Here is a 19341-nt window from a genome sequence, read left to right as displayed (position 1 = left end):
GGCCTGATCCTGGGGTCCCGGGATCGAGTCCCACGTCGGACTCCCTGCATGGAGCCTGCTTCTCCTTCTGCCTGTGTCTCTGCCTCTCTCTCTCTCTGTCTCTCATCAATAAATAAAGAAAATATTTTAAAAAATAAAATAAATAAAAAATAAAAGGAAAATGTAAACGTTTTTATAAATATGCTTTTTTAAAAGATTTTTTTATTTATTAATGATAGACATAGAGAGAGAGAGAAAGAGAGAGAGAGAGAGAAAGAGAGAGGCGAGACACAGGAGGAGAGAGAAGCAGGCTCCATGCCGGGAGCCCGACGCGGGACTCGATCCCGGGACTCCAGGATCGCACCCTGGGCCAAAGGCAGGCGCTAAACCGCTGAGCCACCCAGGGATCCCCTCATCTTATGCTCTTATTTATGAGCATACTCATCAAAATGAAAAGGTTTCGATGACTTACTACCTCATCGAAATGAAAAGTTTTTTTTTTTTTAGTAGAGTTGACACACAACATGACAGTAGTGTCAGGTACACACCACAGTGATGCTGTGCTCCCCACAAGTGGAGCTGCCATCCGCCCCCACCACACAGCACCATTATGCCACCACGGACTCCATGCCCTGATCAGCCTGGTCTCTGTTTATAGGTCTGATTCCGCTTTTTTGTTTGTAAATTCATTTATTATATTCCACTTATAAAGGAGATCACATATTTGTCTCTCTCGGTTTAACTTATCTCACTTGGCACAGCACCTTGTAGGTCCATCCATGTTATCGCAAATGGCAAGATCTCATCTTCTTTTATGGCTGAGCAATGAGCTCCCATATATGTGCACCACATCCTTGTTCATTCACTTACTGATGGACACTAGCTTGCTTCTGTATTTTGGGTGTTGTAAATCTTGCTGCTATAAACAAAGGGCTGCATGTATGTTTTTGAATTACTGTTTTTGTGTCCTTTGGGTAAATACCCAGTCATGGAATTACTGGATCACACAGTAGCTCTATTTTTAATTTCTGAGGAACTCCACACTGTCCCCATACCATCCCACAGTGACATACCTAGCAGCAGTGCATGAGATGTTCCCTCAACGCATTCACCAACACTCGCTGTTTCCTGAATTGTTAACTGTGGTCTTTCTGACAGGTGTGAGGTGGTATCTCGTATGGTTTTGATTTGCATTTCCCTGATGTTGAGTGATGATGAGCATCTGTTTATGTGCCTGTTGGTCATATGGATGTCCTCTCTAGACAATGTCTGTCCAGGTCCTCCACCCACGCATTAATTGAACTGAATGTTTTAAAGGAAAGGTTGGTGTGTTTTGTATGAAATGATAGTTCTTTCCAGAGTTTAGGAGGCACATGGAGACTAGCGCACTATGCGCCAAGTGACTCGGGGTTTAAGTTTCCTTACCTCATAGGTTATCTTCAGACTCGACTGTAGTAAAATAGGAGTGAAGTGGGGATGGACCTCCGCAGTGAGCCACAGACGAAAGGTGTCTTTAGGTTGAAGAGTGTTCAATTCCTTGTGTACAAATCAGCAACAATAAAAATCTACTTAAATACATGCACTAATTTACATTTTATAAATACATTAGTAATAAGTAAAATTTCTTTCTAAAATCCTTCTGTGACATTCCCATATATTTCATTCTGCTGCTTATTTACTCTGTGACCTTGGGTTCTAGGACTTAGACCAACTCTAAGCAAGGGCAGTAATAGCACATACCTCACAGCACCATGTAAAGTGCTAACAGTGCCCGATACACAGTACGTACAAGATAAGTGCTAGCAGTAATTGAGATGCCTCAACTAGCAACCACCTGTGGGACTCTGGGTCCTCGCTGCTTTGGTTCAGGCTTCCACAGAGTTCTACAGTGACATCAATTCCTTTATTGGCAATTTTTGTTGTGTTCTACTGCCTACAATATAAATTCAAAACTTCACCATACAAATTCCTTTGCCCAAGCTGTGTGCTTTGGTCACTTACTCAAATTTTTATGTCTGTTTCTTTATACATACTATTCTTTCTACCTGTTAATAATCTCTTTGGAACCTGACAAATTTTTACTCATTTGTCAATTTAAATATGTCTTAGGAGGATATCTTCTCCAACTCTTCACTACCACAGTCCCAGGCAGAATTCATCACTGAGGGTATTTTGTAAAGTGAAATTCTCTCCTACAGTGTTTACAATGCTACACTACAGTTATTAATATGGCCTGTCTGTTCTAAACCAAGTTCTTTCCAACGGAGCAGGCACAAATTTTGTATGCAACCCGCACTTAGGGCAACTGCTGGCTTTTTTCTGTACTAAACACGTGCTTGTAAAATAAAGGAATGAATGAATGACAAAAAAATCGTCAAGAGTTCTAAAAGAATAAGGTCTAAAAGTTACTTTAATAAATATAACCAAATAAATAAATAAATAAATAAATAAATAAATAAATATAACCTATGTCTGATACTAACATTATTATAATATAAAATGCAGAGTGAAGGTAATAAAAAAATGGAAAAGAGCTGGCTTTTATAAAAACATTATGTTTGCTTAAAATTGTAAATTCTATCATCTACTATTATACCACATAATAATAATGGACCATACTATGCTATTTATACCACATTTATCTGAATCTACCTTTTCCAGAACTGGCAGCCAAGACACCACTAAATGTAAGTTCTTCAAACACAGCCAGTCCCCATTGCGGGAACATTCTTTTAGCATCTGAATCGCTAAATCAGCTTGACCTTGACCCATAGCAACCTGCAAAAACAAAATGAAAAACAATACTAAACAACAGAACTGATAAAGTGTTACAGGAGAGATTCAAATGAACCTGTCATACATACTGAACTCAGTGATTCTGATGAGAGTTCTAAGTTTTTAATAAGAAATATCAGACTCTGCTGCCATTTCCAACAGCTCTCATGTTTTTTTATCCTTCATCAATAGATTTCTAATACTTTTCTATTTATTAAAAATATGTTATCATTACAAGTTTGCAAGTTACAGAACAGTGTAAAGAATTATTGAATAGTTTTATTTTTGTTTCTCATTCCCCTATTTCCTGCAATTCTTATTATGCTCTCAAACATGAATGTTTTTTAAAAAAAGTAAATTTTTTTAACTTAGTCTTGAATTCTTTGAGGGATTAAACATTAATACCAATACTTCCTTGAAATTTACTTCTGATTTTTCCAACACTGCACAATATCTGGCTCTCAAGCTACAGGTGTAACAATGTCAGTCCCTAGCCCTTCATCATCCAGTAAATCCCCACCCATGGCAAGGACTCCAAGGACTCTGCATTCTGCTCCTCTAGGGACTGCTGAGAGGGGCAGGGTGATGGACCAGGGGTTGGGGCAAGGGCCCAGAGGAGGTGCGAGGGTGAAGGGCGGGGTGAGTGCAAGCGGGGGGGGCCAGAAGGGGCAGGGTGAGTGTGAGTGTGAGGGGCAGGGCGACAGAGGGGAAGGGCTCTGTGGTGCATCAGGCCTAGGGATGCTCAGGCACTGGCAGGTAGGTGCCCCTCCTGAAGCAGAAATCCTGCAGGTTCTGGGAGCTGGAAGACCCTAGATGATGGATTGTGCTCAGGCTGCATTGTCATTCTGCAGGTTTTAGGCAGGGGGTCCCAGGTGACTACTGACCACGTCCATTCTAGCCGCCTGTCATGTTTGTAAATGGTAGTGTATGTCATACTTGGACACCAGGACAGCCAGGTGTATGTATGCATGTACACAGTCTATAAACACTCTGGGAGGGACACCTGGCTCAGCGGTTGAGCGTCTGCCTTCAGCTCAGGGCATGATCCCCCAGAGTCCTGGGATCGAGTCCCACATCGGGCTCCCTGAAAGGAGCCTGCTTCTCTCTGTGTCTATGTCTCTGCCTCTCTCTCTCTCTGTCTCTCATGAATAAATAAATAAAATCTTTAAAAAAAAAACCACTCTGGGAGTCCTGGTTCAAATTCTTAATTGGGTTCGTGATCAAAACACTTTCAAGACTATGGTTATAGATTACCTCAAACACAGTGATTTCTGTCTCCATAATGAACACAAGATAGCATTTCCTGACTTTTTAGTTGACTTTTACAAGTATTGATTTTGTTTTTCAATTAGACTACAAAGTTCTTAAGAGTGGGAACCATGTCTAATGCGTTGCATACTAAAGCATGCAATAACAGTTAATAAATACTCATATATTGATTATTTTTTTTAATTTTCAGGTCTAACCCCCAAAGAAGCAAATAGGATGGGTGAAACAAAGTGACTGAATTGTTCTGATGCATTTTTTAGTTTGCCATTATTAAAATGCAAAATAAACTCCACATAAAACAAAAACAAAAAACATGTATAGTTATGTACAACACAATCAGAGAAAAGGGATAGTATTTTGCTCAAAGGAAATGACAGCTAAAAATAGGCAATTCGGAATTTACCATAAAGTATCAATTATATGAAAAAAAACCTTAGATTCATAAAACCTCATAAAAATAATTTATTATAAAAATAAAATATTTTGGGGCAACCCTGGTGGCTTGGTGGTTTAGCACCGCCTTCAGCCAGCGGCATGATCCTGGAGACCCGGGATTGGGTCCCACGTCGGGCTCCCTGCATGGAGCCTGCTTCTCCCTCTGTCTGTGTCTCTCCATCTCTTTCTTTCTGTGCCTCTCATGAATAAAAAAAAAATCTTAAAATAAAAATAAATATTTTTAAAAAGCATAACAGGAAAATGTCAAGTAGCCACCCATCCCCTCAGAAAGCTATACTACAACTTAAGTTAAAAATTAATTTTTTAATTTTAATCAAGAATCTATCAGCCTTACTATATACATTCAGGATAGCAACAAAACTTTAACAGAATTATGAATAATTATGTCCATTCTGAAAAGCTTTACTATATTCACCGATTTTGCAAGTTCAGTATACAAAACTTCAGAAGGTTAGTCAAACCTTCTGCGAATGCAAGTAGCTTTACCCCTGTTGCTAAGTCCCTGCTAATAGACAGAGCTGTGGCAGGGGCCCTGGTCCAGAACACTCGCTGAGGACCACAGCCTGACCAGGATCCATGTGGACACAGGACCCCATCTCCCTGCTTTCTCATTGCCTTCTATTCATGTTCTGCACAACATTCCTACTTCTTCACTTCCTTCTCAATCACTCCAATATCCTCAATGAAAGCAGTTTATTCAGTTGTCAAAAACTGATGGTAAATTAACACATTTTTAGACCGGCATGCAACCTCGATTGCACAAAGGAGGTGATCCAAACACACTAGAGCTCCTAAACTTACCTCAGAAAAAAATGAAGCTATACTACATAAGTTCTACCCACGAGTTTAGGTAGTTCAGCTTTTGCAGGTGAATAGTGCTGTGATTCACTGTAAAAGCATTCAAGTCAAATTTAAAAATTATTCTAAAAAGGTTAGCAAATATATCAGTTTCCTATTACTGCTATAACAAATTACTGCAATTTAGTGCCTTAAAGCCAAACAAATTTACTACTAAATTTCTGGAGATCAGAAGCCCCACCTACCATCAAGGACTCTGACTTTACCACAAGACTGTGTCCTTTCTCTAGGAGAGAATCTCCCTCTTGCTTTTCTAGCATCTAGAGACCACCCACATCTCTTCACGCACCTGCAAAGCTAGCACCACAGCATTTCCCACCACTCTGACCATGGCTGCATTACCACACCTGGGTCTCCACTAGCCCTCCCCAGCCTCCGTCCACCTTGTAAGGACCCTGCAATTACACTGAGCCCACCTGACTCCAGATGAAGACAGGGAACAACAGGTGCAGAGTTCCTTCTGCCATGTCAGGTAACAAATTCATGGGTTCTGGGAAGCAGGACATGGGCACTTTGGGGGACATAGTATACTTGGCCTAGCACCACAAATCATCTGTCACACGAACAGAATCAAACAGGGCAGGAGGAGCAGAAACTATAGCAGAAACAGCAGGGAATGGGCACTGACCTGGTGATAGCACTCTCCACTTCTCTCTGCGTTGGCCAGCTCCTGGAGCTCCTGAGAAGGATCGGCTCCTGGGGAGATGATTATCAAGATAGGCTCAATTTCCAGTGTCTCCTTGTAAAGCCGTTTGAGATTTAGAGGGAGCGGGGACAGGTCTTTCAGGCCTGGAAGACAGGTACAAACAACATGAGAACTACAAAGCAATGTGATTTGGACAAAGTCTGTTAAAACTAATTATATGATGTAGCAGAAAAAGCAGGTGAATGATAATCCCATACATGTTACAGTTTTCTCAGTAAAATCACTCCCTTACTAGCAATAATTAACATCTCACTGAATGCTTATGTGAGGGCCAGGCTTTTTCCAAATGCTCTATGCCTATGATCTCAGCAACTGAGCAAAGCAATAGCAAGAGGGAGCACCCAACTGCCATGTCCAGCAGAACAATATACACACAAACAGCACCGTGCTCTCAATATGTGGTTTTCTGCTAGAAGACTGAACTCAACCTTCCATCTGTACTGCTTTTCATTCATTTCTGTGGCAACTGAGTGCCAACTCTGTGCTGTGCACTTGGAAGCCAGATTTCCATGTGATAGAGTGAACAGTTTCCCCATCATGATGCAGGGTGGTTATTTCTTACTCCATACATTACAAAAAGAAAAAAAAAAAAGTGGTATAGAATGATAAGAATGTTAGTTTGGACTCAGAAAGATGTAAGCTCTCAGGTTAGCCAAGTGACCCTATGCAAACCACTAAAAACATGATGTGCCTCGGTTTCCTCAATTGTAAAACAGGCATAACACAACCCATAAGTCATCTGGGAGCAAAACAGTACATAATAAAAACAGATTCATTTCTTCATCACCTACTCTAGGCCAGGCATTATGCCACTCATTTATTTTACATCTAAGAAAACTAATAGTCAAAAAACTAAATGTCTTGCCAAAGCTCACCCAACAGCTACCTGCTAACTGTATTCAACATAATTCACCTGTGTTTTCCAATCTGAGTTCATAACCACAAGGTCCTTATACAGACAAGGAATCATAATTTTGCTATTATGTTTGAATGTCTTCCACTAATATTTAAATGTTTCCATGACTAATGTATTTAGTAAAAGCCAAGCTAAAGAAGACCCTCTTCAATAATCATCAAAACACACTTGTTTGAGCTGAACTAAAAAGAGGGTATGACACAAGAGTTCAAAAACAGATTACAGAATGTAATATTGATTACAGAGGTGAGAAAGGTGTCCCCATAGCCTCAAGCGTAGAATAAACAGACAATGTCGTACCTTACAAATTCTAAAATCACTGGAGAAAGACATTCTTAAGAATTTCTGTAGCCAGTGCTTTAAAAATACAAATTCCATGCCCTCAGGACCGGCGAAAGTAGGTCTTTCTCGAAAACCGAAAACCACGCCGGAGACAAATTTCACATTGAAAAGAGTTTGTAAGTACTTGTGGCAATGTCATTAGAAATGTTTCCGTTAAAAAAAAAAAAAAATGTTTCCGTTCAGTCATTCATTCATGAACTCAATATTTGAGGCCAGTTACCGGTACTGTCTGATATTAGAATATGGATTAAAGTGTTAAAAATGTGTCTGGCCTTTGACTCAGCAACTGAGGTATTTTTTTAAAGATTTAATTTAGGGATCCCTGGTTGGCGCAGCGGTTTGGCGCCTGCCTTTGGCCCAGGGCGCGATCCTGGAGACCCGGGATCGAATCCCACGTCGGGCTCCCGGTGCATGGAGCCTGCTTCTCCCTCTGCCTATGTCTCTGCCTCTCTCTCTCTCTCTCTGTGACTATCATAAATAAATAAACATTTAAAAAAAATAAATAAATAAATAAAGATTTAATTTATTTATTCATGAGAGACAGAGAGAGGGGTAAAGACACAGGCAGAGGGAGAAGCAGGCTCCATGCAGGAAGCCCAACGTGGGCCTTGATCCCTGGTCTCCAGGATCACACCCTGGGCTGAAGGCAGCGCTAAACTGCTGAGCCACCCAGGCTGCCCAGCAACTGAGATAACAAGAACTTAAGAATAACCCAGAATGTGAATGCAGAAACACTTTTGTCACAGCTCTTGGTGAGACACCTGGAGGACTGAGTACCTTCAGACAGCTGCACGAAAGGGCTGAAATCACAGAAGTGCTGATTACACACTAGTTTACTGAAAAGCAGATTACTCAACAGAGGGCATGATTCTGTACTGTGACATATGCACATTCATGTGCCCAGAAGGACTAGAATAATGTGCATTAAAATGTCAATAATTATCTCAGGATGAAGGGATCCCAGGTGTTTCCTTTCTGTCTTCTTCTCATCAAGCTCTACTTAGAGGTGTTACGTGAGAAGAACGTCAGAGACATGAAGATAGGTTCCTATAAAATAACTGACTGAAATGTGTGTGCACTCTTCTAACTCTTCTAAAATAACTGACTGAAACATGTGTGCACTCTTCTAACATAAATTCAAATATTTCTTCTAAAGTTAAAATTCTACAGAAGATCAAAATATGTGCATTAACTCATTTTCGACAATATTTCAAAGTACTGAAACATTTTGGATTGGAGAAAATATCATGAAAAAGGTAAACCATTTATGGTAATATAAGTAATGTTCATGTTACTTGGAATTCCATATTAATCATTCTGCCCACAAAACTCCCAATAAAATATTCCAAGTGCATTTTAATTGAATGGATCTATACATATAATCATTTGTTTTATTAACCCAAGTACCTTTGACTCTATATATCTCTAAAACTGTTAGGGTGAATCATCCAAAACTACTCAATGAAAATAAAGAGGCACAGATGTTCACTGCATTGTGAATTATCACAGGATAAAACTATTGAAAAATCACTGGGATCTTAAATTTTGACCATGCAGCTTTAAAATAAATCATTTCTTAGAGGAGGGGCAAGACGGCGGAAGAGTAGGGTCCCCAAATCACCTGTCGCCACCAAATTACCTAGAAAACCTTCAAATTATCCTGAAAATCTATGAATTCGGCCTGAGATTTAAAGAGAGACCAGCTGGAAGGCTACAGTGAGAAGAGTTCGCGCTTCTATCAAGGTAGGAAGACGGAGAAAAAGAAATAAAGGAACAAAGGCCTCCAAGGGGGAGGGGCCCCGCGAGGAGCCGGGCTGAGGCCGGGGCGAGTGTCCCCAGGACAGGAGAGCCCCGTCCAGGAGAAGCAGGAGCTGCACCGACCTTCCCGGGCGGAAAGGGGCTCGCAGGGAGTTGGAGCAGGACCCAGGAGGGCGGGGATGCCCTCGGGCTCCCGGGGACACTAACAGACACCTGCGCCCGGGAGAGTGCGCCGAGCTCCCTAAGGGCTGCAGCGCGCACGGCGGGACCCGGAGCAGCTCGGGCGGGCTCGGGGGCGGCTCCGCGGAGGGGGCTGCGGGGCGGGAGCGCGAATCCACAGCGCAGGCTCCGGAGCACAGGGCGCCGGGACACAGCCCAGGATCCGGCCTCCCCCGGGACAGGCAGAGGCCGGGAGGGCCCAGGACAGCGAGGACACTCCTGCCCCGAGCTGAGCAGATCAGCGGCCCCGCCCCGGAGCCTCCAGGCCCTGCAGACCGAGAGCTCTGGAGCTACTGCGGGGGCTGACTCCAGGGCTCCAGAGCTGGCCCCGCCACTGGGGCTGTTCCTCCTGCGGCCTCACGGGGTAAACAACCCCCACTGAGCCCTGCACCAGGCAGGGGCAGAGCAGCTCCCCCAAGTGCTCACACCTGAAAATCAGCACAACAGGCCCCTCCCCCAGAAGACCAGCTGGACGGACAAGTTCCAGGGGAAGTCAAGGGACTTAAAGTACACAGAATCAGAAGATACTCCCCCGTGGTTCTTTTTTTCTTTCTTTTTTTGTTGTTGTTTTGTTTTGTTTTGTTTTTTTGTTTTGTTTTTTGATTTGTTTCCTTCCCCCACCCTTTTTTCCTTTCTTTCTCTTTTTCTTCTTTTTTTTTCCTTTTTTTCTTCCTTTTTTTTTCACTTTCTCTTTTCTTTCCTTCTTTCTCTCCTCTCCTTTTCTCCTTTTCCCAATACAACTTTCTTTTGGCCACTCTGCACTGAGCAAAATGACTAGAAGGAAAACCTCACCTCAAAAGAAAGAATCAGAAACAGTCCTCTCTCCCACAGAGTTACAAAATCTGGATTACAATTCAATGTCAGAAAGCCAATTCAGAAGCACTATTATACAGCTACTGGTGGCTCTAGAAAAAAGCATAAAGGACTCAAGAGACTTCATGACTGCAGAATTTAGAGCTAATCAGGCAGAAATTAAAAATCAATTGAATGAGATGCAATCCAAACTAGAAGTCCCAACGACGAGGGTTAACAAGGTGGAAAAATGAGTGAGTGACATAGAATACAAGTTGATAGCAAAAGAGGGAAACTGAGGAAAAAAACAGACAAACAATTAAAAGACCATGAAGATAGATTAAGGGAAATAAACGACAGCCTGAGGAAGAAAAACCTACGTTTAATTGGGGTTCCCGAGGGCGCCGAAAGGGACAGAGGGCCAGAATATGTATTTGAACAAATTCTAGCTGAAAAATTTCCTAATCTGGGAAGGGAAACAGGCATTCAGATCCAGGAAATAGAGAGATCCCCCCCTAAAATCAATAAAAACCGTTCAACACCTCGACATTTAATAGTGAAGCTTGCAAATTCCAAAGATAAAGAGAAGATCCTTAAAGCAGCAAGAGACAAGAAATCCCTGACTTTTATGGGGAGGAGTATTAGGGTAACAGCAGACCTCTCCACAGAGACCTGGCAGGCCAGAAAGGGCTGGCAGGATATATTCAGGGTCCTAAATGAGAAGAATATGCAACCAAGAATACTTTATCCAGCAAGGCTCTCATTCAAAATGGAAGGAGAGATAAAGACCTTCCAAGACAGGCAGCAACTAAAAGAATATGTGACCTCCAAACCAGCTCTGCAAGAAATTTTAAGGGGGATTCTTAAAATTCCCCTTTAAGAAGAAGTTCAGTGGAACAATCCACAAAAACAAGGACTGAATAGATATCATGATGACACTAAACTCATATCTCTCAATAGTAACTCTGAACATGAACGGGCTTAATGGCCCCATCAAAAGGCGCAGGGTTTCAGACTGGATAAAAAAGCAGGACCCATCTATTTGCTGTCTACAAGAGACTCATTTTAGACAGAAGGACACCTAGAGCCTGAAAATAAAAGGTTGGAGAACCATTTACCATTCGAATGGTCCTCAAAAGAAAGCAGGGGTAGCCATCCTTATATCAGATAAACTAAAATTTACCCCGAAGACTGTAGTGAGAGATGAAGAGGGACACTATATCATACTCAAAGGATCTATCCAACAAGAGGACTTAACAATCCTCAATATATATGCCCCGAATGTGGGAGCTGCCAAATATATAAATCAATTATTAACCAAAGTGAAGAAATACTTAGATAATAATACACTTATACTTGGTGACTTCAATCTAGCGCTTTCTATACTCGATAGGTCTTCTAAGCACAACATCTCCAAAGAAACAACAGCTTTAAATGATACACTGGACCAGATGGATTTCACAGATATCTACAGAACTTTACATCCAAACTCAACTGAATACACATTCTTCTCAAGTGCACATGGAACTTTCTCCAGAATAGACCTCATATTGGGTCACAAATCGGGTCTGAACCGATACCAAAAGATTGGGATCGTCCCCTGCATATTCTCAGACCATAATGCCTTGAAATTAGAACTAAATCACAACAAGAAGTTTGGAAGGACCTCAAACACGTGGAGGTTAAGGACCATCCTGCTAAAAGATGAAAGGGTCAACCAGGAAATTAAGGAAGAATTAAAAAGATTCATGGAAACTAATGAGAATGAAGATACAACCGTTCAAAATCTTTGGGATGCAGCAAAAGCAGTCCTAAGGGGGAAATACATCGCAATACAAGCATCCATTCAAAAACTGGAAAGAACTCAAATACAAAAGCTGACCTTACACATAAAGGAGCTAGAGAAAAAACAGCAAATAGATCCTACACCCAGGAGAAGAAGGGAGTTAATAAAGATTCGAGCAGAACTCAACGAAATCGAGACCAGAAGAACTGTGGAACAGATCAACAGAACCAGGAGTTGGTTCTTTGAAAGAATTAATAAGATAGATAAACCATGAGCCAAGATTAAAAAGAAGAGAGAGAAGACTCAAATTAATAAAATCATGAATGAGAAAGGAGAGATCACTCCCAACACCAAGGAAATACAAACGATTTTAAAAACATATTATGAACAGCTATACGCCAATAAATTAGGCAATCTAGAAGAAATGGACGCATTCCTGGAAAGTCACAAACTACCAAAACTGGAACAGGAAGAAATAGGAAACCTGAACAGGCCAATAACCAGGGAGGAAATTGAAGCAGTCATCAAAAACCTCCCAAGACACAAGAGTCCAGGGCCAGATGGCTTCCCAGGGGAATTTTATCAAACCTTTAAAGAAGAAACCATACCTATTCTCCTAAAGCTGTTTGGAAAGATAGAAAGAGATGGATTACTTCCAAATTCGTTCTATGAGGCCAGCATCACCTTAATTCCAAAACCAGACAAAGACCCCACCAGAAAGGAGAATTACAGACCAATATCCCTGATGAACATGAATGCAAAAATTCTCAACAAGATACTGGCCAATAGGATCCAACAATACATTAAGAAAATTATTCACCATGACCAAGTAGGATTTATTCCCGGGACACAAGGCTGGTTCAACACCCGTAAAACAATCAATGTGATTCATCATATCAGCAAGAGAAACACCAAGAACCATATGATCCTCTCATTAGATGCAGAGGAAGCATTTGACAAAGTACAGCATCCATTTCTGATCAAAACTCTTCAGAGTGTAGGGATAGAGGGAACATTCCTCAACATCTTAAAAGCCATCTCCGAAAAGCCCACAGCAAATATCATTCTCAATGGGGAAGCACTGGGAGCCTTTCCCCTAAGATCAGGAACAAGACAGGGATGTCCACTCTCACCACTGCTACTCAACATAGTACTGGAAGTCCTAGCCTCAGCAATCAGACAACAAAAAGACATTAAAGGCATTCAAATTGGAAAAGAAGAAGTCAAACTCTCCCTCTTCGCCGATGACATGATACTCTACATGGAAAACCCAAAAGTCTCCACCCCAGGATTGCTAGAACTCATACAGCAATTCGGTAGCGTGACAGGATACAAAATCAATGACCAGAAATCAGTGGCATTTCTATACACTAACAATGAGACTGAAGAGAGAGAAATTAAGGAGTCAGTCCCATTTATAATTGCACCCAAAAGCATAAGATACCTAGGAATAAACCTAACCAAAGATGTAAAGGATCTATACCCTCAAAACTATAGAACACTTCTGAAAGAAATTGAGGAAGACACAAAGAGATGGGAAAATATTCCATGCTCATGGATTGGCAGAATTAATATTGTGAAAATGTCAGTGTTACCCAGGGCAATATACACGTTTAATGCAATCCCTATCAAAATACCATGGACTTTCTTCAGAGAGTTAGGACAAATTATTTTAAGATTTGTGTGGAATCAGAAAAGACCCCGAATAGCCAGGGGAATTTTAAAAAAGAAAACCATATCTGGGGGCATCACAATGCCAGATTTCAGGTTGTACTACAAAGCTGTGGTCATCAAGACAGTGTGGTACCGGCACAAAAACAGACACATAGATCAATGGAACAGAATAGAGAATCCAGAAGTGGACCCTCAACTTTATGGTCAACTAATATTCAATAAAGGAGGAAAGACTATCCATTGGAAGAAAGACAGTCTCTTCAATAAATGGTGCTGGGAAAATTGGATATCCACATGCAGAAGAATGAAACTACACCACTCTCTTGCACCATACACAAAGATAAACTCAAAATGGATGAAAAATCTAAATGTGAGACAAGATTCCATCAAAATCCTAGAGAAGAACACAGGCAACACCCTTTTTGAACTCGGCCACAGTAACTTCTTGCAAGATACATCCACGAAGGCAAAAGAAACAAAAGCAAAAATGAACTATTGGGACTTCATCAAGATAAGAAGCTTTTGCACAGCAAAGGATACAGTCAACAAAACTAAAAGACAACCTACAGAATGGGAGAAGATATTTGCAGCAAATGACCTATCAGATAAAGGGCTAGTTTCCAAGATCTATAAAGAACTTATTAAACTCAACACCAAAGAAACAAACAATCCAATCATGAAATGGGCAAAAGACATGAAGAGAAATCTCACAGAGGAAGACACAGACATGGCCAACACGCACATGAGAAAATGCTCTGCATCACTTGCCATCAGGGAAATACAAATCAAAACCACAATGAGATACCACCTCACACCAGTGAGAATGGGGCAAATTAACAAGGCAGGAAACCACAAATGTTGGAGAGGATGCGGAGAAAAGGGAACCCTCTTACACTGTTGGTGGGAATGTGAACTGGTGCAGCCACTCTGGAAAACTGTGTGGAGGTTCCTCAAAGAGTTAAAAATAGACCTGCCCTACGACCCAGCAATTGCACTGTTGGGGATTTACCCCAAAGATACAGATGCAATGAAACGCCGGGACACCTGCACCCCGATGTTTATAGCAGCAATGGCCACGATAGCCAAACTGTGGAAGGAGCCTCGGTGTCCAACGAAAGATGAGTGGATAAAGAAGATGTGGTTTATGTATACAATGGAATATTACTCAGCTATTAGAAATGACAAATACCCACATTTGCTTCAACGTGGATTGAACTGGAGGGTATTATGCTGAGTGAAGTAAGTCAGTCGGAGAAGGACAAACATTATATGTTCTCATTCATTTGGGGAATATAAATAATAGTGAAAGGGAATATAAGGGAAGGGAGAAGAAATGTGTGGGAAATATCAGAAAGGGAGACAGAACATAAAGACTGCTAACTCTAGGAAACGAACTAGGGGTGGTAGAAGGGGAGGAGGGCGGGGGGTGGGAGTGAATGTGTGACGGGCACTGGGGGTTATTCTGTATGTTAGTAAATTGAACACCAATAAAAAATAAATTAAAAAATAAAAATAAAAAATAATAATAATAAAATAAAATAAATCATTTCTTTCAAAAGGAAACAAAAAATGAGTCAAAGAAACAACTCAAACCTTTATTGCATTTTATTTTACTCAGATAAAATATTAAAATTTAAAAAAAGAAATAATTTGCAGGTAAAAAAAGGATATTAATCTTGTACTTTTTAGGTACCTAAGTAAGAAAGTAACAAATTAACATAAAACTATTACAGGTGGTTAAGTATTATCGATTCATTCTTTCTCACTCGGCCTATCCTCTCCAACAAAGAGACTGGCAAGCTCCAGTGTATGAAATTACACTTCCTTCATTAGCAAGAAAGGACAACTCTAAAATGTACCACAAACATCAATAGAAAGAAAACTGACAACCACTATCGAACCCAATGTACATCAACCAATCAAATAGGAAGATACTCTTTAGAAATGGAATCATACTCAAGCCTAGAAAAAAAAAAACAAAGTCCCACATTTTGTGGTAGACCAAAGGCTCTGTTTGTAGATTCCCAACCCCCGTGCTTCTGTGAAAGCACTCTGCAGGCACAATTACAGTTCCGGACCATAAAATAACATTCCCCTTGATTATCCTAGTAGCCAATGTAATCACTTGGATCCTTAAGTGCAGAAAAATTTCTCCAGCTAAAGTCAGAGAGGCAGAAGAGAGAAGCAGGATTGAGGAGGCAGAGGAGAGAGCATGGCCCTGCTGCCCATGACCATGGAGGAAGGGGAGAACCAAAAAACCCTAGTTGCCTCCAAATGCTGAGGACGCCGCCAGCCACAGTGAGGGAAGGAGGACCTCAACCCTACAACAGCATGCAACTGAATACTGTGAGGAGCCTCGATGCATTTGGGGATACCTCCTTATGAGCCTCCCCTACAGGCCATGGAGCCAATACCTGGATTCAGCCTGTGGGACTCGAAGCAAGAGTCCAGGCCAACCCAGTAGGACCCCGAGAGAGGACACAGGTATCGTTCTCAGCTGCTCATTTGTGGTGGTTTGTTACAGAGGCAACAAAAAAAAAAAAAATAATTATGCATGTCCTTATGTCCTCTCCATTTCCTCTTGGACACAGACTTGATGAGACAGATGGAGCCAGGGAAATGAGGTGTCTCGGAAGGGCTGTGGGCATGGACCAGAGGATGAGCTCTGAAGCAGGAAAGCCACAAGGTTCACATAGACTCTTGAATGGAGAGCCCCCCGGGGCCGCTCTAGCACCTCCCAGGAACATGCTCCTAATAACCCCAACATACACAGTACAATACTTGCTCAGACTAGTCACCTTAGAAAGTCAAAATTCAATCGAAATTACTCAAGTCTGAATTTAGCATCTGGTAACTGCTATTTTTAAAAAGTAATGGAGTAGATTTGGCTAGTATATTAAAGCTTGGTTTGGAAGATTAAAGTGACATGCCTAAAAATTTTGAGGATGGCCCTATTTTGAAACTGACACTACTTTCATAAACATTTTTTTAAGTTACTAGTTTAAAGTTTAGAGATTATAAAAAGGACTGCTAAAACTAAATAAAAATCTTTTCCATAGGAATTATGCTTGAGAAATTACATTTGAGATTAAATCTTTAGAATTTGATTAAAAAGATATGTGCTTGTCATTCTCTAGCAATTTGAATTTTTAAAACTCATACAATAAAAACTCCAATTTATATGAAAACTATAATAATAAAACCATTTGACCAAATACAAAATCATCCAGCCATATACCAGCATACATAACTTTCACTTAAAAATAGGCAGAATATGATTTTAGAAGTATATTAAACTTTCAAAACATTTGAATATGTGAATATCATGAGGTTTTTGGTTGGTGCCATTAAATCTTAAATGTCATTTAACCTGGAGATAAAATGGTACCACAAGAGCAGTATTCCAAAGAGTTGGTAGAAGGTCAAACTACAAAGTCAGTAAGAGAGGTCTGAACAATAAAGTATAAAGAGCAAATTTCCAAAGACTATGGGAGTGAGGAAAGAATAGACACTAAAGAACCTCTCTGAAAATTGCCTTGTTTTACTTAAACTTGCAATGAGTTATAGAAACAGATAATAAATATATAGATAGGCCAGAAACATGTCGGATAGTGTTGAGTCCTATTATAGGGAATTAACACAGGTTGATGTGTTGGTCCTGTTTGGTGGCCCAGAAAGACCTCTCTGGAACTGCAGTATTATAAAGCTAACATCTGAATGAAGGATTCAGCACTTCTATGCAACACCTGGTGCTCAGCACAACACTGTGCATTATGCTTGAATTTTAATAAAATAACCTTTTTCTTTTTAAAAGAAGTATTAAAGGGAGTAATAATCTTTACTACTGCAGAACTAAGAAGTATTATTCAGGTCACTGGAAGATATTCCTATATTAAATAAAATCTCCAGAAAAGGATCCAAAAAACAAACAAACAAACAAAAGAAGGAAAAGCACAGAGCAGAAAGATGGTGCAAAGGTCTGAAAGCAGTTTTTCCCACAGGTACATGGGGAACAAGCAAGAGTGGTACAGTTGAGGTCAGAGAAGCAAGCAGAGTCTTATAAGCTTATGTAAGGAATCCGGATTTTATTCTAAGTGGTCTAAGAATATTTTGGAGATCGTATACAAAAACTGAGATGATCTAGTTTCAATTTTTAAAGACTACACAGCTGTATGAAGAGAATGGATTGGAAAGGAGGCAAGAGCTCAAGTAGGGAGACCAAGTCAGAACAAGCATTTATAGTGCCTCTGTTCCAGAAATGAATTTTTTAATATTTTATTTATTTATTCATGAGAGACAGAGAGACAGAGACAGAGAGAGGCAGACATAGGCCGAGGAAGAAGCAGGCTCCCTGCAGGAAGCCTGATATGGGACTCGATCCCGGACCCCAGGATCATGCCCTGAGCTGAAGGCAGATACTCAACCGCTGAGCCACCCAGGTGTCCCTCCCAGAAGTGATTTAAGATCCCTCTTGAGGCTTGTATTCTAGTTGGAGAACACACAATAACAATGTGTCAGATGTTAGCAACTGTTATGGAGGAAAGTAAGCCACGTAAAAGAGCAAGTAGGAGTACATTATTTTATACAGAGTGCTCAGGGAAATCATCACTGAAAAAGTGACATTTGAGCAGAGAAGCAGGGAAGATAGTGGGGAAAGGAGTGAGCTCTCCTGGAAAGAACAGTGGGTGCAAAAAGGTCCTGAGATGGCAGAAACACAGTAGGTACTCCAGAAGAACAGGCAAGGTCTCTTATGGTTGGAAAGGACTGGAAGAGGGTCAGAGTGGAAGGAGCAGGGATCTAAGGGGCAAACACAGGACTGGAAGAGCTAAGACCCTTTAAGACAGGGTAAGGATACAGGAAAGATGAGGCCATCAGAAGACTCGGGCCTGAGGAGCTCTATGATCTAACTGGTATTTCTAATGGCCCTGTGGCTGCTCTGTTGAGAATAAACTGGGAGTGGGGAGAAAAGCAGCCTGAACAGCGGTAATCCTGTTTATGTGCCAGTGGCTGAAACAAAGTGGGTAGGTGGTAATGGAGGGGTGAGAAGTGGATTCTGAATGCATTCTGAAGACAGAGCCAAAGCTACGGCAGTTACCGAGGTGAGAGAGGATAACAGTTTGCATTAAATTAGTAGCAAATGGAGCAAAGTAAATTAATTCAGAGCAAATGTTAGAGCCAAAAAAACTTGCTGGTAGATGGAGTCTGGAAAGCAAAGGACAAGGAGGAGGGGTTTCTCCCAGGTATTTGGTATGAGCAACTGAGTGGATACTGGTATAGACAAGTCCAAGTTCTAGGTCGGTCCTGTTGAATCTGTGTGACATGACGTTCACGTGAAAATATCAAATAAGCACTTGGACAGAGGAGTCTAGAATTCCAGGAGGTCAGGGCTAAGAACAGGAGATAAAGAATCAGTAATTCACGGATAGCTCTGCAAGCCAGCAAGTTTACCAGAGAGAGAATGTGCTGGAAGGAAGAATAAATAGGCCAACATTTTGAAGACATGCCGAGAAACTGCCCATATGGGAAAATGACAAGGAACAGCTTGAAATGGCTGAGGACTGAAAGAAACACTAACCCAGAGTAGAAAGTAAAGAGCATTTAAAGGAAGTATACAAAACAGCTCTGTGGAGGTAATAGAGCAATCCTGGGGGGCTGCTGGGTAGAAGCAAAGAGCGAGCGAGCAGGACAGAGTGAGCGCAGAGTGGCCGTTGCAATCTCACCAAGACACGCTGCCCACACGTCCTGCTGCAGAAAGAGAAGCAGCTGTTCATGTCTTTTGCCCATTTCATGATTGGATTGTTTGTTTCTTTG

At 41.1% G+C, this 19341-nt stretch overlaps 1 protein-coding gene across 8 annotated transcripts in view; it reads right to left on the bottom strand.

The window, feature by feature from the left end:
* DYNC2H1 (dynein cytoplasmic 2 heavy chain 1) overlaps positions 1 to 19341 on the bottom strand; it is a 341068-nt gene that overhangs the window by 155602 nt on the left and 166125 nt on the right. For all 8 annotated transcript variants that reach the window (XR_012028538.1, XM_072821767.1, XM_072821765.1 and 5 more), the window contains 3 exons: positions 5966 to 6126; positions 2632 to 2757; positions 1405 to 1515 (listed from right to left, as the gene is read on the bottom strand). Coding sequence is in view for 7 of the 8 variants with exons in the window: in XM_072821767.1 (XP_072677868.1) it covers positions 1405 to 1515; positions 2632 to 2757; positions 5966 to 6126 (398 nt within the window). In the remaining variant the exon portion in view is untranslated. The remainder of the gene's footprint in view (positions 1 to 1404; positions 1516 to 2631; positions 2758 to 5965; positions 6127 to 19341) is intronic.

Source organism: Canis lupus, chromosome 3 (assembly GCF_048164855.1).
Source record: "Canis lupus baileyi chromosome 3, mCanLup2.hap1, whole genome shotgun sequence".
NCBI lineage: Eukaryota > Metazoa > Chordata > Mammalia > Carnivora > Canidae > Canis > Canis lupus.
The sequence above is the reverse complement of the archived record's forward strand: the minus strand, read 5'-3'. Positions and strand labels throughout refer to the sequence as shown.